This window comes from Erythrolamprus reginae, chromosome 8 (genome assembly GCF_031021105.1).
Source record: "Erythrolamprus reginae isolate rEryReg1 chromosome 8, rEryReg1.hap1, whole genome shotgun sequence".
Lineage (NCBI taxonomy): Eukaryota > Metazoa > Chordata > Lepidosauria > Squamata > Dipsadidae > Erythrolamprus > Erythrolamprus reginae.
The window spans coordinates 2,991,599-3,013,411 of NC_091957.1; the positions used below are offsets into that span (position 1 = coordinate 2,991,599).

Genomic DNA, 21,813 nt, shown 5'->3' on the forward strand with positions numbered 1-21,813 from the left:
CACGCTATCCGCCGTAGCCCCGCCTTCCCCGGCACAGAGATGTCGAGGGAAGGGAGGACGTTCCGGCTTTTTAAAATCGGCTTGGAAGGCGGTAGAGCTAGGAAACAGGAAGAGGAGGGCGGCTTCAAAACGCCTACTTCCGGGATCATCCTTCCTCAATTATCCACATAGATCCATGAAATATAGAAAAGCCCTTTTCAAAAAAAGATTTCCCCCCAAAATCGAGGCCTATAATTGAAAAGAGCCTCTATTGTTAGGCCGAGCGGTGAATCTCCCCCCTCCCCACACAAGGGCTACTTCCAATATCTGGACATTTATTTCTCTCAGTCAGAGGGGGGAAATAGCAGGGGGACGCTCTTGCCTTGCCTCCTCTATGCTCCCTCAGCTGAGAGGAGGAAGTGGCCAAAAAAAGAGCCGGAAGTTCAGCCAGGCAGCATGTTTCCAGTAGAGGAAGAAGAAGCCGGGAAGTTTTGCCTGCTGAATTCTCTCTTGGGGAATTATTATGATTATTATTGTTATTATTGTTTGAGTGGGGGAGGCATCCTAAGCCCCGGTAGCGTGTAAGTATCAGGAATGATCACTGTCTAATGTTTGCAAATTGCAGGCATGCAACTATACTTGCTCTCTGCAAATACAATTGCATGCCTACAATTCTATTTGGAAAGGGAGCGTGATGTGATCCATCATGGCACAGGTGTGGGCGTGTGCATAATTTTGCAATTTATTTCTTGTGTCGTGTTTAGGTACCGTGTCTTGCGGAGGGGAAGACCCCTTGAGAGCTGCATTGCAAGGAGACTTCATTTTATTTTTATTTTTTGCCCAGATTATTTTTTTTCTCCACATTCAACATACATCTTTCTTTCTTTCTTTCTTTCTTTCTTTCTTTCTTTCTTTCTTTCTTTCTTTCTTTCTTTCTTACTTTTATAGATGGATGGAGATAGATAGATAGATAGGGAGGGAGGGAGATGGAGATATAGATAGATAGATAGATAGAGATCAATCAATTGATCGATCGTTAGATAGATAGATATAGATAGGTAGAAATAGAGAGAGAGTGAGGTAGGTAGGTAGGTAGATAGAGAGGGAGGTAGAGAGAGAGAGAGATCGAAAGATAGAGATAGATAGGTAGAAATAGACACACAGAGAGAGAATGGGGTAGGTAGGTAGATAGATAGATAAATAGATAGATAGATACATAGATACATAGATATGATAGATCGATAATATGATAGATATCTTTAGATATATTAGATAGATAGATACGATAGATACGATAAATATTTTTAGATATATTAGATAGATAGATAGATAGATAGATAGATAGATAGATAGATATGATAAATCGATAGATATGATAGATATCTTTAGATATATTAGATAGATAGATAGATAGATAGATAGATAGATAGATAGATATGATAGATATCTTTAGATATATTAGATAGGTAGATATATTAGATAGATAGATAGATAGATAGATAGATAGATAGATAGATAGATAGATAGATAGATAGATGATAGATAGATTTCTATGCCGCCCTATTCCTCAGACTCAAGGCAACTTGCAACAAAAATGATATGTAACAAGTGGAAATCTAAATTAAAACATGCTAAAACCCCAATGCCATTCACTCATACCCAATCAAACACAAAATCATTTGATAGTGGGTTTTTTTTCACCATTGCAGGCTTCAGTGAGGCTTATGCGCGGGGAGAGAGGATAGGGGATTGTCAGCCAGGGAAGCACGGGGGAGATGCGCAGGCATGGGGGGTAGGGATGGGGTGTGCACACATACCTGCATGCTAGAACACGCGCACACTCCCTTTTGGCCCCATGCCAACCGAAAAAGGTTCGCCATCACTGTCATAAGCCAAGGGCTCATTGTAATTTTTCTTTTTTAACAGAGTGTGAGTTTTAACCTACCTCTCTCCTTGCTTTTTTTTTAAAGAGAATGATGAGCGAGGCTGATATCTTCCTGGTGGAGGACACACAACAGTCCAACTACGGAAAGGAAGCCAGAAAGTCATGGAAGCACAGACCACCAATTTTGTCCTCCTTTCAGACATTCTATTCTTCCCAGGACACAGAAGATTCTGGGACTAGTACAAAAAAGCGTAAGAAGAAAAAATCCACTTTGGAAACCTCTGACGATTTCTGTGTTGTCCCAGAGACTCAGCTGACCGATGAGTCTGAAAGAGATAATTTTGTGCCCAAGAAGAAGAAAACGAAGATGAAACACAGATTTAACCATGGCAGTGATGATGAGGGTTGGAACCCATTAACTCCCCAAAAATCCAGTAAATTGTCTCGCAAAAAGGCTTTGGAAAATGGGGGTGCTGTTGGTGGTGAGTTTGAAACTCCATCAACTTCCCAAAAATCCAGTAAACTGTTTCGCAAAAAGGCTTTGGAAAATGGGGGTGCTGTTGGTGGTGAGTTTGAAACTCCATCAACTTCCCAAAAATCCAGTAAACTGTTTCGCAAAAAGGCTTTGGAAAATCGGGGTGATGTTGGTGGTGAGTTTGAAACTCCATCAACTTCCCAAAAATCCAGTAAACTGTTTCGCAAAAAGGCTTTGGAAAATCGGGGTGATGTTGGTGGTGAGTTTGAAACTCCATCAACTTCCCAAAAATCCAGTAAACTGTTTCGCAAAAAGGCTTTGGAAAATCGGGGTGATGTTGGTGGTGAGTTTGGGACTACATCAACTTCCAAAAAATCCAGTAAACTGCCCCATAAAAAGGCTTTGGAAAATGGGGGTGCTGTTGGTGGTGAGTTTGAAACTCCATCAACTTCCCAAAAATCCAGTAAACTGTTTCGCAAAAAGACTTTGGAAAATGGGGGTGCTGTTGGTGATGAGTTTGTGACTCCATCAACTTCCAAAAAATCCAGTAAACTGTTTCGCAAAAAGGCTTTGGAAAATGGGGGTGCTGTTGGTGATGAGTTTGTGACTCCATCAACTTCCAAAAAATCCAGTAAACTGTTCCATAAAAAGGCTTTGGAAAATGGGGGTGCTGTTGGTGGTGAGTTTGGGACTACATCAACTTCCAAAAAATCCAGTAAACTGTCCCATAAAAAGGCTTTGGAAAATGAGGATGATGTTGGTGGTGAGTTTGGGATCCCATCAACTTCCAAAAAATCCAGTAAACTTTATCGCAAAAAGGCTTTGGAAAATGAGAATGATGTTGGTGATGGATTTGGGACTCCATCAACTTCCAAAAAATCCAGTAAATTGTCCCATAAAAAGACTTTGGAAACTGGGGGTGCTGTTGGTGATGTGTTTGGGGCTCCATCAACTTCCCAAAAATCCAGTAAACTGTCCCATAAAAAGACTTTGGAAAATGAGGATGATGTTGGTGATGCGTTTGGGACCTTATCAACTTCCAAAATATCCAGTAAACTGTCCCATAAAAAGGCTTTGGAAAATGAGGGTGATGTTGGTGATGAGTTTGGGACCTTATCAACTTCCAAAAAATCCAGTAAACTGTCCCATAAAAAGGCTTTGGAAAATGAGGGTGATGTTGGTGATGAGTTTGGGACCTTATCAACTTCCCAAAAATCTAGTAAACTGTCCCATAAAAAGGCTTTGGAAAATGAGGGTGATGTTGGTGATGTGTTTGGGACTCCATCAACTTCCCAAAAATCTAGTAAACTGTCCCATAAAAAGGCTTTGGAAAATGAGGGTGATGTTGGTGGTGAGTTTGGGACTACATCAACTTCCAAAAAATCTAGTAAACTGTCCCACAAAAAGGCTTTGGAAAATGGGGGTGATGTTGGTGATGTGTTTGAGACCCCATCAACTTCCAAAAAATCCAGCAAGCTTTCTCAGAAGGAGGACTTGGAAAACGGAAGTGTCATTGATAGGTCATCTCATAAGAAGAAGAAAAGGAAACAAAGAGGGAATGTCCGTGGACCTGCGAAAGAGAACGCTGAGGCCGCAAGTTCCCAGAGAGAAGATCAGATGGACCTTGACCAAACGATAGACACACAGGTGGATCTCTTTGCCTCCTCACCTTTATCCTTCTCTGAGGGACCACCGGTGGACCTTCTCACAAGGGACGGTCAAGAAGGAAGCCATTGTCCCACCGCTGAGGATTCCGATGCTACTCAGATAGATCTGGAGACGGAAGGAACATCCGGTGGGGACCGTGAACAGAAACAATATCGATCACCGTCGAAATCGCCCATCTCGGAGGTTAACACCAAGTAAGTACTTCTATTTATGAACTTAATTCGTTCCGTGACCAGGTTCTTAAGTAGAAAAGTTTGTAAGAAGAAGCCATTTTTCCATAGGAATCAATATAAAGACAAATAATGTGTGCGATTGGGGAAACCACAGGAAGGGTGGAGGCCCTGTTTCCTCCCAGGAGATTCCTAGAGAGCCCCCACAGAGGCTTCTCCCTGCCTTTTCAGGTTACAGTTTCGGAGGCTTGGGTTTGTAAATGGAAAATGGTTCTTGAGAAGAGGCAAAAAAAATCTTGAACACCCGGTTCTTATCTAGAAAAGTTCATAAGTAGAAGCCTTTGTAGGTAGAGGCACCACTGTACCTCTGAGTTTGTCTTCATCTAGATTAGAAGAGATGGTAGGATTTGGAAGGATGTCTTTGGGGAGCTTCTGGTGCGATGAGGTAGGCGATGGGTCATTGTGTGCACCACTCACGTTCAAGACAGCGAGGTGGAGTTGTTGCTCTGTTGCTTTTCTCTAGTCCTCATACTAAACTTGTATTGCAGATGGGGCAGTATTAGATAGTATGTGACCAGTTAGGTCCCACAGAGTGGGTCTTCTCCGGGTCCCGTCAACCAATGTCGCTTGGCGGGACCCAGAGGAAGAGCCTTTTCTGTGGTGGCCCTGACCCTCTGGAACCAACTCCCCCCAGAGATTAGAATTGCCCCCACCCTCCTTGCCTTTTGTAAGCTGCTTAAAACCCACCTCTGCCGCCAGGCATGGGGGAACTAAGATACACTTTCCCCCTAGGCCTTCACAATTTTATGTATGGTATGTTTGTATGTATGATTGGTTTTTATATAATGGGTTTTTAACTCTTTTTTAGTATTGGATTTTGTTGTACTGTTTTACTGCTGTTGTTAGCTGCCCCGAGTCTGCGGAGAGGGGCGGCATACAAATCCAATAAATAATAATAATAATAATAATAATAATAATAATAAATTGTAAACTAGGTTTGAAATGGAATTTAAGATTTAAGAAAACGATGATCCGAATTGAAAGATGGAGAAAAATTGCTCAGTCTGTCATTTTTTTTTTAGATTGAAATTAGCTATTGAAAATTAGATTTCAGCTTTTTTATATCAAGGTTTTTCCCCCCCTTTTTCTTAATTTTTTAAAATTTAGACAGATGGAATAATTAGTGATTTGAAGTGTGATTTAGGATATTTGATTCCCATTCCCTGCCCACTCCGGGGAGAAGGATACTGCAAACTCCCCAATGTCCAGTCTTGATCTCCCAACAGATTGGATCAGTCGCAGACGGGTAGGAGGCTCCGATCTTCGCGCCCTTCCGAAACCTCTGTAGAGGAGGAAGAAGAAGAAGAGGATGTGTATGCTTTGGAGAAGGAACAACTGGAGAATGCCAGGAAAGAACTGGAAGAATACATCCCTCGGGCGAAAACGCTGTCGGATTCTGCAATCAGGCAGCTGGCCACGCGAGATCTATCTCGGTTTAAGGAGCTGAAGAAAAAGGGTGAGCTGCTAACCGTCGCAAATGCGACAGTAAAAGTAACTCGGCTGGGAAAGGGAGGAGGCAGACCGAATAAGGAAAGAGGACCAAATAGGACCTTTGGTCTGTAAAATGTGACGATGGGAAAATTCTAATTTAGCGGACTCTGATTTAGTGGACTGATATCACTAGAGGTATAACAAGCAGGAAGAGGGAGATTGTGATCCCCTTATATAGAGTGCTGGTGAGACCCCATTTGGAATAATACTGTGTCCAGTTCTGGAGACCTCGCCTACAAAAAGATGTTGACAAAATTGAACGGGTCCAAAGACGGGCTACAAAAACGGTGGAAGGTCTTAAGCATAAAACTGATCAGGAAAGACTTCATGAACTCCATCTGTAGAGTCTAGAGGAAAGGGGGGACATGATCGAAAGATTTAAATATGTTAGTTAAATAGGGTTCAGGAGGGAAGTGTTTTTAATAGGAAATTGAACACAAGAACAAGGGGGCACAATCTGAGGTTAGTCAGGGGAAAGATCAGAAGCAACGGTGAGAAAATATTTCACTGAAAGAGGTGTAGATGCATGGAACAAACTTCCAGCAGACGTGGTTGGTCAATCCACAGTGACTGAATGTAAACATGCCTGGGATAAACATAGATCCATCCTAAGATAAAATACAGGAAATAGTATAAGGGCAGACTAGATGGACCAGGAGGTCTTTTTCTTCTATCAATCCTCTAGGTTTTGCTTTTAAACGAATGCTTTTAAATTATATTGCAGTTTTTAAAGTCTCTTTTAAGTCTTTTTAACCATATTAATTGGATTAATTGGAACAAACTTCTAGCAGACGTGGTTTGTAAATGCACTGTAACATGCCTGGGATAAACATACATACATCCTAAAACATGCCTGGGATAAACATATACCCATCCTAAAATAAAATACAGGGAACAGTATAAGGGCAGACTAGATGGACCATGAGGCCTTTTTCTGCCGTCAATCTTCTACGTTTCTATGAACGCGTGTTGAGGTTAGCAGTTCACGTCATCACTGCTATAAAATACCTTTTCTTTTTTAAAGAAAAGACAGCCGGCCGATTATAAAACTAGCCTATAACTTTTCTATTTGGACCTTATTTCATTCTCCCGTTTTCCTATTTTTTTTGCTGTCTTGCAGGGCTGGCTGTGAAGTTTGGTGTCTTCTCCCAAGCGGAAAACAAACTACTAACGCAAAATGTCGAGGCGTTTTTGGAAGAAAGTGGGATTGAGACGGCCGAAAAGCTCCTGTTCACCCACCGGTTTCCAGAGGAGCAAGCCGAAATCAAGAGGTTGAAATGCCGATATTCGTTTTGCGAAAGAATCTGTGAGTGCATATTTTTTTTGGCCGACTTTCTTTTTTTTTAAAAAAATATTTTTTATTGAATTTTCAAAAGGACAAACAAGGACATACACTAAACATTTAAGGAGCTACCATTGCTCCGCTTGTCGTAGAAGTCTAATACAAAATTATAAAAAATCCTAACTGTAATCAGATCAAAGCAGAAATGCCACACATGTAAGTTACATTCTTGTTAAATTTATCTCTATATTTTTGATATTAAACTTATTAATTAAATTTCTTTACATTTTAAAATATTCTATGCTTATACAAAAGGAAAGGGGAAAAAGTTATTAGTAATACTATTTACTATTTCATTCTATATTATAATTAATTGTTAATACCATTTTTAAAATTCCACCAGTCATATACTTTATTCCATATTTTATAAAATTCTTTTTCAGTTTGATTATTTAAACGTTTAGTCATCATATCTAGTTCTGCACATTCTATAATTTTTTAAAATACTTCAGTATCTTTTGGTATTGTCTTTTCTTTCCATTTCTGTGGGAATACTATTCGAGCCGCAACCAATATATGTATTATTAAATAATAAGTTTCTTTTTTATACTTTGTATTTGAAATACCCCCCCAAAAAAGAGTTCAGGAGATTTTTTGATCTTCTCCTTTGTTATTTCATTTATCCAATTCTCTACTTTGTTCCACTTTCTTTGCCGACTTTCTTTCCGGTAGTTGTTCCCGAATTATTCAGTGCTCCCCCCCCCCCTCAAGAGGCAACTGGACTTTTTTTTTCCCTTTGAAGACATTTCGCTTCTCATCCCAGAAGTTTCTTCTGCTCCGAAGAAGAGAGAAGAAGAGTTGAAGAATCTTCTGGGATGAGAAGCGAAATGTCTTCCAAAAAAAAAAAAAAATCCCAGAAGGTTTATTTCTACTTGGTATAATCAGACAACATTTTACAAAAGAAGATAAATACTTAATTCTTCATTTAAAAACGGCGTCAAGAATGATATATGCCCAAATGTGGAAGAAAGAAACAATTCCTACAACTATAGAATAGAATAGAATAAATAGAATAGAATAGAGGGTGGGGAAAATATTGACTGACCCTTTGCAACCTGGACACAAACTGTTTCAACTCCTACCCTCAAAACGTCACTACAGAGCACTGCACACCAAGACAACTAGACACAAGAACAGTTTTTTCCCGAACGCCATCACTCTGCTAAACAAATAATTCCCTCAACACTGTCAGACTTTCTCCTAAATCTGCACTTCTATTCTACTAGTTTTTCTCATCATTCCTTTCACCCATTTCCTCCCATGTTGACTGTATGACTGTAACTTGTTGCTTGTATCCTAAGATTTTTTATTAATATTGTTTCTTCATTGCTTGTTTGACCCCTATGACGATCATTAAGTGTTGTACCACATGATTCTTGACAAATGTATATTTTATTTTATGTATGCTGAGAGCATATGCACCAAGACAAATTCGTGTGTCTATTCTATTCTATTCTATTCTATTCTAAATGAACCGGTTGTAAGTCGAAAACTACCCTGCAATAATGTCGAAGGCGTAAATTCTGTATCTTGTTTTGCTTGCTTCGTTTGAGTCATCCGTACGAGTTTCTAACGCTTCCCATTGTTTCCTCCACAGCTCAGGGTATCGCTCGGCCCTGGAGGCTTGTTTATTATCGAGCCCGGAAAATGTTTGACCCTCAGAATTATAACGGACGGTAAGGAGAAAAAATAAAAATAAAATCTTGTTCTTTAGCAGAAGTCAATTTTTTTGTAGGATGTGGAGAGAGCCAACCTAAAACTAAGGAGACTTTTCCTGACACGGAGAACAATTAACAGATAGTTAATTTGTTCTAAGTTGCTTCTCTCCTTGTTTAGTTTCCACCCATTGCTTCTTGTTCTATCCTCCGGTGTTTTGGAGAATAGCTTGACTCCCTCTTCTTTTGTGGCAGCCCCTGAGATACTGGAATAGAATAGAATAACAGAGTTGGAAGGGACCTTGGAGGTCTTCTAGTCCAACCCCCTGCTTAGGCAGGAAACCCTACACTAATTCAGACAAACGGTTATCCAACATCTTAAAAACTTCCAGTGTTGGAGCATTCGCAACTTCTGGAGGCAGACAGTCCCATTGGTTAATTGTGGCTAAGACTGAAGACAAACTAGCATTCGTTTGGCGGGGCCTAGGGGGAGAGCCTTCTCTGTGGGGGCCCCGGTCCTCTAGATTCAGAGATTTATACTGCCCCCACCCTCGTCTTAAGACTCATTTATGAGTCTTGCCCCCTGGCCAATGAATGTGTTGAGAGAATGGAATGATTTTCTTTTTATGTTTTGGGGTTTTTTTAGACTTTTAAATCTAATTAATTGGATTGCCAATGTCGTTTGGCGGTCCCCAGGGGAAGAGCCTTCTCTGTGGCGGCCCCGGCCCTCTGGAATCAACTCCCCCCGGGAGATTAGAACTGCCCCCACCCTCCTTGTCTTTCGTAAATTACTCAAGACCCACCTACACCGCCAGGCATGGGGGAGTTGAGACACCTTTCCCCTAGGCTCTTTATATTTTATGTTTGGTATGTATGTGTTGTTTGGTTTTTAAATATGATAGGGTTTTATGTGCTTCTCTTTTAATATTAGATTTGTTTCGCTACAATATTGTTTTTATTATTGTTGTGAGCCGCCCCGAGTCTCCGGAGAGGGGCGGCATACAAATCTAATAAATTATTATTATTATTATTATTATTATTATTATTATTATTATTATCTAAAATATTGTATATTGTTCATTATATGTTGTTAGCTGCCCCGAGTCCTCGGAGAGGGGCGGCATAAAAGTCCAATTAATAATAATAATTCCCTACTCGCACTGGTAATGTCACTAAGTTGGGTCATGAAATGTCTCCAAGGAAACAAGGAAGCTCAGAGCGCTTCAGGTTTCCCAGAATCATCCCCTCTTCATCTTCTTCTTCCTCCTTCTCCTCCTCTTCCCCAACCTCTTCGGAGAGGGGCGGCATACAAATCCAAATAATAAATAATAAATAAATAAATAAACCTCACTCCCTTCTAGCACTGGTGATGTTGGCTCATGAAACGTCTTTTTAAAACCGAGGTCATCTCAAGGCAAGAGCAATGGCTTCAATTCTCCTGACATGGGTTTTTTTGGGTTTTTTTTAAGGTACACAAAGAAAGAACTGAAAAAGTTGTTTAAGTACCACGCCATGTATGGCAATAACTGGAAGAAAATCTCGGAGCTGATGAACCGAAGCAGCCACTCGATCGCCTTGAAATACGCGCAGCTGGCAGAGGGTGGGTTGGTCTCTCTTTCTACTCCCTCCCTTTCCTCCCACCCCTCTTCGGGACTCCACATTCTCTACGCAGGGAATCCTTGATTTACAACCATTCAATTAGTGGCCATTCAAAGTCTCAACAGCACTGGGAAAAAGCGACATGAGCGCGTGCGTGTAGCCGCATGATCAAAATTCGTAGATAGATAGATAGATAGATAGATAGATAGATAGATAGATATGATAGGTGATATATGTATAGGTAGGTGGGTAGGTAGATACCATGTTTCCCAAAAATAAGGATATTTTATATATATATATGTATCACATGTTTTTTGCTGAAATTTTAAAATTAAGGGAGACTAGGATGGCACCATTTTGGCCTATATATATATACTTTTAATTAAATATATAATTTATTTTATTATTTTATTTATTTTATTCTATTCTATTCCTATTTTATTTTATTATTTTATTTATTTTATTTTTATTTTATTTTATTTTATTTATTAACCCTGAAATAAACTCTTGGCCTTATTGCCATTGCACTCGAAATTCTGATTAGGTTTATTATCAGTGGATGTATTATTTGGAGGGGAAACAGGGTGGTTGAATTGATGGATGGATAGATGACAGAGAGGGAGAAAGAGATTAGATAGATAGATGGATGGATGGATGGATGGATGGACGGACGGACGGACGGACGGACGATAGATAGATAGGATAAAGAAGATAGATGATGGATGGATAGATAGATAGATAGATAGATAGATAGATAGATAGATAGATAGATAGATAGATAGATAGATAGGAGTGATAGAGATAGGGGGAGATACTGTGTTTCCCGAAAATAAGGCCCAGTTTTATATATTTTTTAGCTCTGAAATAAACCCATGCACTCAAAAGCCTGATTGGGTTTATTATCAGTGGAGGTATTATTTGGAGGGGAAACAGGGTGGGTGGATGGATGGATGGGGGGGGGGAGATAGCATGTTACCCCGAAAATAAGACTCTGTCTTATATTTTTCTGAACCCTGAAATAAGCTTTTGGCCTCATTGCCATGCACTCAAAAGCCCGATTGGGCTTATTATCAGGGGGTGTCTTATTTGGAGGGGAAATGGTACTTGTTCAACAGACTTTTCCCAAGTCGAGGCCTCACATACCCTGATGTTCATCCTCTTGTCTCTGTCTTGCTTTCTTTCACGTGTGTGTGTCCCCGAATACGTGCGCAGATTCCAACATTGGCCCCTGGACGGAAGAAGAGACTTCCAGGCTCCTCCAGACGATGAGAGACATCCTGAAGACCAGGGTGAAGGGCTTGGATTCGGCCTTGGAGAACCGGGACACCCAGGGAGCCCTGGTCCTCCAGCGGGAGAACCTCTACAAGAACATCGGCTGGATGAAAGTGGCCGCCCAGGTTGAAACCCGTGGCTGGCGACAGTGTAAAAAGAAATGGTGAGATTTCGCGGGGTGTCCTATTTCCTTTCTATTTTTTTAAAAAAATAATTTTTATTTACATATACTGTACAGTGATCCCTCGAGTTTCACGATCTCGAGCTTCGCGAAACGCTATATTGCGATTTTTCCACCGATGACGTCACTCTCTTCCTTCCTTTCTCATGTATCTTTCTCTCTCTCTTTCTCTTGCTTCTTCCTCTCTCACACTCTCTTCCTCCCTCTCTCATCTCTTTCTTTCCTTCTCTCTCTTTCTCTATCTCTCCCCCTCTTGCTGGCGGGCGGCGGGCGGCGGGCGGGCGAGTGGGGGCATCAGCGAGGAGCCGGGGTTTCCCCTTTGCGTGGGCGGCTGGGAAACCCCGATCTTCGTCTGCTCGCTGCTGCTGCGCCGAGCAGATCAGCTGCTGGGCGGCCGAAGGAACCTTCCCTGGGTCTTCCCCCTCTTGCTGGCAGGCGGGCGAGCGGCAGACATCAGCGAGGAGCCGGGGTTTCCCCTTTGCGTGGGCGGCCTTCGGCCGCCCAGCAGCTGATCTGCTCGGTAGCGCAGCAGCAGCGAGGAGCCGAATCGGGGTTTCCCCTTTGCGTGGGCGGCGGGGAACGCAAACTCCACCATCTACGCATGCGCGGCCATAGAAAAAAGGCACGCATGCGCAGATGGTGTTTTTACTTCCGCAACCCTACATCGCGAAAAATCGATTATCGCGAGGGGTCTTGGAACGGAACCCTCGCAATAATAGAGGGATCACTGTATACAATGAGACAATAACGACAAACAATACATTTACATAAAAAAAATGAAAAAACAAGCAAGAGGTATGTTCTTCTCCTGTAGTAGGGACTGTTGACGACGTCCTCTCTTTTTTTAAAAAAAATTCTTGGCGGTGTAAAGACCAGTGGTTTAGGTTGTATATTGTTATAATTGAGTTCTTATGTTATAAATTCTTATCAAATAAATAAAACTAAAATTGTGTTAATTGTTTAAGAAAACTTGTTATTTAAATTGTTTCTTTATCTCGCAGCACTTAAAGAGATGTTCTTTTGTTTAACCAGATGTAAAATTCTTCCCATATTTGGTAGTATTTTGTTTTTCCTTTTTCTTTCAGTTCCATTGTTAATTTGTCTGCTTCAGCACAATCTAACATTTTTTTATTAAATCCCGTTCTTTTGGCATATTTTCATTTTTCCAAAATGAACTCAATCTGTATAGTCTGGAAGACAGAAGGAAAAGGGGGGACATGATCGAAACATTTAAATATGTTAAAGGGTTAAATAGGGTTCAGGAAGGAAGTGTTTTTAACAGGAAAGTGAACACAAGAACAAGGGGACACAATCTGAAGTTAGTTGGGGGAAAGATCAAAGGCAACATGAGAAAATATTATTTTACTGAAAGAGTAGTAGATCCTTGGAACAAACTTCCAGCAGACGTGGTTGGGAAATCCACAGTAACTGAATTTAAACATGCCTGGGATAAACATATATCCATTGTAAGATAAAATACAGGAAATAGTAAAAGGGCAGACTAGATGGACCAGGAGGTCTTTTTCTGCCGTCAGTCTTCTATGTTTCTATGTGCTATGGCTATTCTTGCTGATGTTATTAAATGTTGTATCAAGTAGTAATGTTCCTTGTTCATCTGATTTTCAATAATACCAAGCAAAAATATTTCCGGTTTCATTTCCAATTCTATCTTAATTATTTCTTTAATCCACTTTTGAAGTTTGAGCCAAATTACTTTAACTTGCCTGCAGGTCCACCACATATGAAAATATGAACCTTCTTTCTCACCACATTTCCAACAATTGGGTTTGAGATTCGTGTAGATTTTGGCTAGCCTTGCAGGGGGCAAGTGCCACCTGTAAAACATTTTTATTGCATTTTCTTTGTATGCGGTGGATTTCGTAATTTTGTGATTTGTATGCCAATCACATTTCCTTCCTAACATGTGTTGAGAACACCTTTCGTCAAGGTGATCAGATCAGATTAACTATCATTATTATTTATTATTATTATTTATTAGATTTGTATGCCGCCCCTCTCCGTAGACTTCGGGGCGGCTCACAACAGCAATAGAACAATTCATAAGAAATCATATAAATTGAATACATTAAATTAAATAAACAGAGTTGGAAGGGACCTTGTAGGAAGCAGCCCAGCATAGTTACGTTGCCAAAAGCACTTTTAAGTCTTGAATTCTCTTCCATTCTTACCCAGCACCAATTTAGTGTTGGACCGTCCGTTGGTTAGATTCTCGTGTAGAGACGTTGAGTAGGAAATTGGGTTTAACTGGAGCTTCGTGCTCCGTTGTGCTTACTACTGGCTTGTGATAACTCGCGTTTTCTTCCTTTTTTCTTCTTTTTTTTTTAAAGGATGTCGATCCTAACGAAGAAAATGATGGGGAAATCACCCTTCCGCGGACTGAGCAACTTGAAGTTTAAGATTGACCTCATTGAAAGGTGCGAAAAGAGTTTCTTGATGTTTTTACTTAAAGCAGTTGTTGTATTTTCAAGCAAGGGCTTATGGATGCCTAAGAATGGAATGGAATGGAATTTATTTATTTATTCATTCATTCATTCATTTATTTAATTGGACTTGTATGCCAAGAATAAGAATGGAATGGAATGGAATGGAATGGAATTCATTCATTCATTCATTCATTCATTCATTTAATTGGACTTGTATGCCAAGAATAAGAATGGAATAGAATAGAATAGGAAGGGACCTTGAAGGTCTTCTAGTTCAACCCCCTGCTTAGGCAGGAAACCTTACACCAGACAGATGGTTATGTAATCTCTTCTTAAAAACTTCCAGTATTGGAGCATTCACAACTTCTGAAGGCAAGTTGTTCCACTGGTTAATTGTTCTCACTGTTAGGAAGTATCTCCTTAGTTCTAAGTTGCTTCTCTCTTTGTTTAGTTTCCACCCGTTACTTCTTATTCTACCTTCAGGTGCTTTGGAGAATAACTTGTAGGTAGGTGGGTGGGTAGGGAGGGAGGGAGGGAGGGAGGGAGGGAGGTAGATAGATAGATAGGATAGGTAGGTAGATAGGTAGGTAGATAGATAGGTAGAGAGATGAGAGAGAGAGATGAGAGATATAGATAGATAGATAGATAGATAGATAGATAGATAGATAGATAGATAGATAGATAGATATAGATGATAGATAGATAGTGATAGATAGATAGATATAGATGATAGATAGATAGATATAGATGATAGATAGATAGATAGATAGATAGATATAGATGACAGATAGATAGATAGATAGATATAGATGATTGATAGATAGATAGATAGATAGATAGATAGATAGATAGATAGATAGATAAGAGATAGATAGATGGATGGAAGGATGGATGGATGGATGGATGCCACAAAGAAGAGGGAGAATAACTCCCTCTTCTTTGTGCAGCTCTTGAGATATTGGAAGACTGCTATTATGTCTCCCCTGGTCCTTCTTTTCATCAAACTAGTCATGCCCAGTTCCTGCCACTGTTCTTCATATGTTTTTAGCCTCCAGTCCCCTAATCCTCTTTGTTGCTCTTCTCTGCACTTTTTCTAGAGTCTCCACATCTTTTTTTTACATCGTGGCAACCAAAACTGGATGTAATGTGTGGTCTTACCAAGTATGGCCTTAACCCTTCACACAATCTTAATTCTATCCCTCGAACTGTGTTGGCTTTTTTGGCAGCGGCTGCACACAGCTGGCTCGTATTTAAATAGTTGCCATAGCTAAATGGTTTAAATCAGAGGTCTTCAAACTTGGCAACTTTAAGACTTGTGGACTTCAATTCCCAGAATTCTCCAGCAAGCTAAGCTGGCTGGAGAATTCTGGGAATTGAAGTCCACTCGGCTTAAAGTTGCCCAGTTTGGGGATCCCTGATTTAAATAGACAGACGCCAATTGGAGATGCATAGTTTGCGATAAGATTAACAGAAGGTAACGTAGGAGATGGGTGGGTAGCCATTACGTCTTGAGTAACCCTTTAAAGTATTAATAAAGGTTTATTTTTGTGACTTTCAGATTGTATGAATTGAACGTTGCAGACATCAATGAAATAGACTGGGAGCGAATCGCTGACATTGTCGGGTAAACAGCTAGAATAAGCCTCAAGGAACCTGTACCAGCCTAGACGAAATGAAATAGAATAAAAGAATAAAATAAAATAAAAGATAACATTTGACAATTGATGGTGGATTGTCCATCACACCAGGCCAATTTTTTTTCTCCTTTTTTTCATCCCTCTGCTGGCAGCCTTGTGTTCTGTCGGGCTCTCTGGTAGAATCCTCCCAAAAATTCACAGGTACAAATTTCAGACACACACATGTTTGAAAATTCAAAACAATGTTCTTTATAATGAAAATTCACTTAAACTAAGCCCTCTTTTGGGATAGCCAAGAGCATTCATCTCCAAACAAACTGGTAATTTATACAAGTCCCTTATCAGTTCTGAGATACTTATCTTGCAGCTGTGAGGCAATTCACAGTCCTTCTTCTTTCACAAAGTGAAACACACTTTGCCCTGGTTTAGTTTCAAAGCGGGGAAAAATCAGCACACAAAAGGTCAAAGTCAGTAAAGCAGTCATGAAACACAAGGATCAGATAATCCTCCACAATGGCCAAACCCACAGGCTGCTCTTTATAGCAGCCTCACTAATGACCCCAGCCCCACCCAACCACAGGTGGCCTCATTTTCTTTGATAATAATCTCTCAGTTGTTGCTGCCTATGCATCGCTCTCCGCATGCGTGGCTGTATCATTAACTCTTGTTCCGAATCCAAGGAGGAGCTAGATAATTGATCTCCTTCTGAGCTGTCTGCCCCACTCTCCTCCTCCCTGTCACTCATGTCTTCTTGGTCAGAGGAGCCTTCATCATCAGATTCCACCAGGGGTAAAACAGGCCTGCAGCATGTGGATGTCTCTCCCACATCCACAGTCCTTGGGGCAGGAACTGGGCCAGAGCTAACCACAACACCTTGTGATTTTTCCCCCGTCTTTTCTCATTCTCTCCTTCCAGAAACGCCCCTCCGGATTACATTAAAGACAGATATTACCAACTCAAGACATTATGCGTTCCTTTCTGGTATGAGAAAACTTTCCCAGGTGAGTTTCTTCGGATCTTGTCCTTGATTCCTGTTAGCCTCGCAAACACAGCGAGACCTGAGCTGCCTTCCCTCTATCAATAGTGGTGGGTGGGTGTGGAGTGCTGGCTCAGTAGCTGCAAGTTATGTTGAAACTTCCTGGTGAGTCAGTGGGGTAACACCTGGGGGCATTGATGTAATTGATGTATGCTGATTAGTTGATGTTTGTGGATTGGGTGTGATATCCTGAGCAGTTGGAGCTTGCAGGCTACTTAGCTGTTTTGTAATGTGTGTCTGGGGTGTAACAATTTTGGTTTGGCTGCGAGTTTGTGGTCTGGTCATATGTTTATGGTGTTTGTCAGCTTGCTTTGTGTGCGTGTCAGAGGGGGCTGCAACAGTTGGGGGCACTGCTGTAGTTTGGCTTCTGGGTGGTGGTTGTATTTGATCTGTAGGGCGGGTGTGGGTTTGGGTCTGGTGAGGTGATTGATGGTAGTGCCTTGTGTTGTTCTGGGTCTGGTTTCAGTTTGTATGGCTGGGATACGTTTGTTAAGGAGGGCTGAATATATTCCATACATTCCAAGTAAAGTTTTTCTAATGAAGTACAAGTCTCTAAACGTCTTTGCCGGAATGAGCAAGGAGAGACTTATCCGCTGGCAAGAGTCCCAGAAAGAGAGATAAGCACAATAATAATTACCCAGCTGTAAATAGTCAGAAGCGGAGATGCATAGGAATAAACTTGAAGACCGGATTTTTTTCTGAAAGCAGAAAAGATTCTTTCAAACATAAGACGGACAATCACGAAATTAAAAGCCAGAATGAAACGCGGTGTTCTCTGCAACAAGGCGTGGCTCAGCTCACTCGTAAATAGTTGTGACCCAATAGGCAGCAGTCCTGTTCCTGAGTGAATCTCCTCTTAGCCAACCGCTCATGTCTCCTAGATGCCCTGCATACTCGGGCATCCAGAGAAGGCTCCTCTGCTTCTCCTGAGTCACTCAGCACAGGTCAGTGCCGAACCCTGCTGGTTACGTGGTCCGGTGCAGTCCCAGTAAGAAATTCCAGAATACACACGCATCTTCACATCCCTGATGCGCGCGCGCCCACCCCCACGCAAGATTTGGCTTCTGCACATGCGCAGTAAGCAAACTATCGTGTAAGGACGCTCATGTGATTTTCGGTGTTTTTCGCAAAATATCAGTGAAAATCGCCAAAATCTCACTCACGCACATGTCCTCACTCAAGATATCGGTTGCTGCCCATGCACAGAAGCCGAATCTTGCACAGGGGTGCGTGCACACCCGCCAGATGTGCCCGCAATGCCCTTGGAGGTCCTTCACTGCCGAACCGGTTAGCATTTCACCCCTCCGTGGAGATCCTGCCCGCCGTTGAACGCAATGTCCTTTTCTTCCCTTAGAAATTATCGACTACCTCTTTGAAGAGACGCTGCCCAACTTCAAGGAAACCTTCGAGAAGCTGTCCCAAAAACAGACGAGCGTGCAGGAGGAAACCAGGTGCAAGAGGACCTTCCGCTTCAACGACATTTTCCAAGACATCCTAGAAGACGAGCTCTTGAACTCAGAGGACGAGAGCAGCGACGGAGAGGCGGCGGGACCGAGTCAGGCCGATGACTGAGGTTCTACTCCCCCGTTGCTTAATGGACGATAGGACGCAGGAGACAGGGAACTTCCCAGCTGTTGCGGAACGGGCAAAGTTCTCCTTGTCTTCCCGCCTCTTATTTTTAAGAGAGGAAAATACCGTATTTTGGGGGGTATAAGACGCACCTAGATTTTGGAGGTGGAAAACAAGGAAAAAAGTATTCTGAACCAAAGAGTGTGGCAATATATTATTTAATAAAAATACAGTGATACCTTGTCTTACAAACTTAATTGGTTCCGGGACAAGGTTCTTAAGGTGAAAAGTTTGTAAGACAAAACAATGTTTCCCATAGGAATCAATGGAAAAGCGATTAATGCGTGCAAGCCCAAAATTCACCCCTTTTGCCAGCCGAAGCGCCCGTTTTTGCGCTGCTGGGATTCCCCTGAGGCTCCCTTCCATGGGAAACCCCACCTCCGGACCTCCGTGTTTTTGTGATGCTGCGATTTCACTGAAGCTCCCCTCGCTGGGAAACCCCACCTCCTGACTTCTGTTGCCAGCAAAGCGCCTGTTTTTGTGCTGCTGGGATTCCCCTGCAGCATCACAAACACACGGAAGTCCGGAGGTGGGGTTTCCCATGGAGGAGAGCCTCAGGGGAATCGCAGCAGTGCAAAAACGGGCGCTTTGCTGGCAACGGAAGTCTGGAGGCAGGGCATCCCAGTGTTGGCGGTGGGTTTGTAAGGTGAAAATAGTTTGTAAGAAGAGGCGAAAACATCTTAAACCCCGGGTTTGTATCTCGAAAATTTTGTATGATGAGGCGTTGGTAAGACGAGGTATCACTGTACCAGGGTAGCATAATACTTTTTTTACAAACATGTATACTTTTTATAACCGTGCACACTTTTTTTTACAAACGTCAAACTTGACACTTTAAAGACTTGTGGAATTCCTCCTCCAAGTCATGCCAGCTCAGACATGGGAGTTGATGTCCACAAGTCTTAAACTTGTCAAGTTTAAAGACCCTTGCACCCCAGAGCTAGGGTAGGGGCTTTACTAGCAGTGGTGGCTCTTCCGTCCCGAGGACCGGCCCATAGATTTCCACTGCTCTCCTCTCCTCTCTGCCTTCTGTGTGTCAGGCACAGGACCCAGCTGTTCCTCCTCTTCCTCACCAGCCCCCTCCAGACCTGGGGGATGTTGACTCTCCATCTGAGGGTTGACGGACAGCCTGGGCTCTGCCCGTCACTCTCTACCTCTTTCTTTCTCTCCCTCTCTCCTTCCTTCTCTCTCTCTGCCTCCCCCCTCTTTCTTTCTTGCTCTTACCCTCCCTCCCTCTTTCTCTACTCCCTCTCTCCTTTCTTCTCTCTCTCGCTCCCTCCTTCCTTCTCTCTCTCTCCCTCCCTCCTTCCTTCTCTCTCTCTTCCTACCCCCTCTTTCTCTCTTGCTCTCACCCTCCCACTCTCCTTTCTTCTCTCTTTCTTGCTGTCTCTCTCTCTCTCCCTCCTTTCTTCTCTCTCTCCCTCGCTCCTTCCTTCTCTCTCCCTCCCCCCTCTTTCTCTTTTGCTCTCACCTTCCTTCCCTCTTTTTCTCTCTCCCTCTCTCCTCTCTCTCTTGCTGTCTCTCCCCCTCCCTCCCTCTTTCTTGCTATCTCCCTCCTTCCTCTCTCTCTTTCTCTCCTTCCCTCCCTCCCTCTCTCCCTGACACCTCCACCACCACCACCACCCCCGGATTCTGGTGGTGCTTTCCAAAAAAAAAGTTGCTATGTTTTTAAGCTCTCCATGCAGGAAAGGGCTCTTAATTTAGACTTCTGTCCAGTTCATGCTCGGAAAGTAGGAGAAAAGTGACATTTGTTTTATTTAATCAAATTGATAAGCCGCGACTTCTCCAAGCAGACTCAGGGCAGCGTACCACAATAAGGAAATATAATAATTTTAAAAAATACAATTTTTAAAAGCCTAGTTTTCAACATTCGTATATCTTTCAATTCAGTGTTACCCGAAGCAGGGAACGGAGTGTAACGCTCGACTTAAATGCTAAAATTGCACAAGGCGATGTGGGTTCTTCCAAGGTTGGATCGTGGGTTGTTGTTTTTTGGGGGGGGTTGTGTGTGTTGTCTTTTGCCTATATTTGAAATTTATCAAGGACTTTAGTCACATAAGGACTAAATTTTTATTTGAATTTATTTCATTTGATAAAATTTTATTTTATCAAAAGAGTTGGGTTTTTTGCCCCCTGGTGGGTCCAAACTATTTGTACATGGGGTTTTGATTTAAAATTCTTTTTTAAATAAATAAGTAAATGAATGAAATCTTCCTTGAAGCAGAAATCTCATCTTTAATCCTTTCTCGTTTCCTTGGCGAATGCCTCTGGAGCTCTGGTACCGGGGGCCTTTTGGATTTGCTCTTGCAGGGAAAATAAATAAATGATGCCAAATGGGTAGCCCTGCTATTTTCTGATTTCACCAGGAGATGGTGAGTTCTAGTCCTGCCTTAGCCATGAAAGCTGGCTGGGTAATGTTGAGCCAATCACCAGGAGTCAGGGATTTCTAGTTCTGTGTTAGGCATGAAAGTTGGCTGGGTGACTTTGAGCCAAACTCCAGGAGATGGTGAGTTCTAGTCCTGGTTTAGACATGAAAGCTAACTGGGTGACTTTGGGCCAAACACCAGGAGACGGTGAGTTCTAGTCCTGCCTTAGCCATGAAAACCGGCTGGGTGATTCGCTCTCGCCCAACCAACTTCACAAATTGATCGTGGTTGATTGGGGAAAAGGGAAAGAGGGCAGAGCCTTTTAGATTTGCTCACCACGTCGCCTTACAAAAATGACAAGCATGACATCAAAATTTTTATTATATGCTTCCATTTATTTCAATGCGGTTCCTTCCCATTTAGAAAAACTTGCAAACTCGATACATAAAAAGAGAGAGAAGGAAAGAAAGAAAGAAAGAAAGAAAGAAAGGGAAGGAAGGAAGTCAGGAAGGAAGGAAAGGATGTAAGGAAGGAAGTCAGATAGGAAGGAAGGAAAGAGAAAGAAAAAAAGAGAAGGACGGGAGGAAAGAAGTCAGAAGGGAAGGCAGGAAAGAAGGCAGGAAGTCAAGAAGGAAAGAAAAAGAAAAGAAAGGAAGTCAAGAAAGAAAAAGGAAGGAAGAAAAAAAGGACGGGTGGAAGAAAGAAAAAATGATAGAAAAAGAAAAAAGGAAAGAAAGAAAGAAAATGAAGGAAGTCAGGAAAGAGGAGGGAAGGAAGGAAGTCAGAAAGGAAAGAAAGAGAAAGAAAAGGAAGGAAATCAGGATGTAAGGAAAGAAAAAAAAGAAAAGAAAGAAAACAGGAAGTCAGGAAAGAAGAAAAAGGAAAGAAAAGGAAGGAAGGAAGGGGGAAAAAGGATGGAAGGAA

General features: G+C 41.9%; 1 protein-coding gene across 1 annotated transcript; it reads left to right on the forward strand.

Moving 5' to 3' along the window:
- The first annotated feature begins 421 nt into the window (after positions 1-421).
- TTF1 (transcription termination factor 1) lies at positions 422-18,844 on the forward strand. The gene is made up of 11 exons (XM_070758181.1): positions 422-560; positions 1,950-4,201; positions 5,464-5,693; positions 6,849-7,034; positions 8,668-8,746; positions 10,195-10,325; positions 11,537-11,759; positions 14,126-14,212; positions 15,780-15,845; positions 16,774-16,859; positions 18,249-18,844. Exons 2-11 carry the CDS (start codon positions 1,953-1,955, stop codon positions 18,464-18,466), a joined length of 3,555 nt encoding a protein of 1,184 aa, XP_070614282.1. The 5' UTR covers positions 422-560; positions 1,950-1,952; the 3' UTR covers positions 18,467-18,844.
- Positions 18,845-21,813: the final 2,969 nt, after the last annotated feature.

Bases quoted from the DNA above. Each gene is read 5' to 3' on its own strand.
- TTF1 (XM_070758181.1), top strand. From the start codon at position 1,953: ATGATGAGCGAGGCTGATATCTTCCTGGTGGAGGACACACAACAGTCC. The intron at 11,760-14,125 runs GTGAGATTTCGC...TTTTTTTTAAAG, and splicing joins CGACAGTGTAAAAAGAAATG to GATGTCGATCCTAACGAAGA. The intron at 14,213-15,779 runs GTGCGAAAAGAG...TGTGACTTTCAG, and splicing joins AAGATTGACCTCATTGAAAG to ATTGTATGAATTGAACGTTG.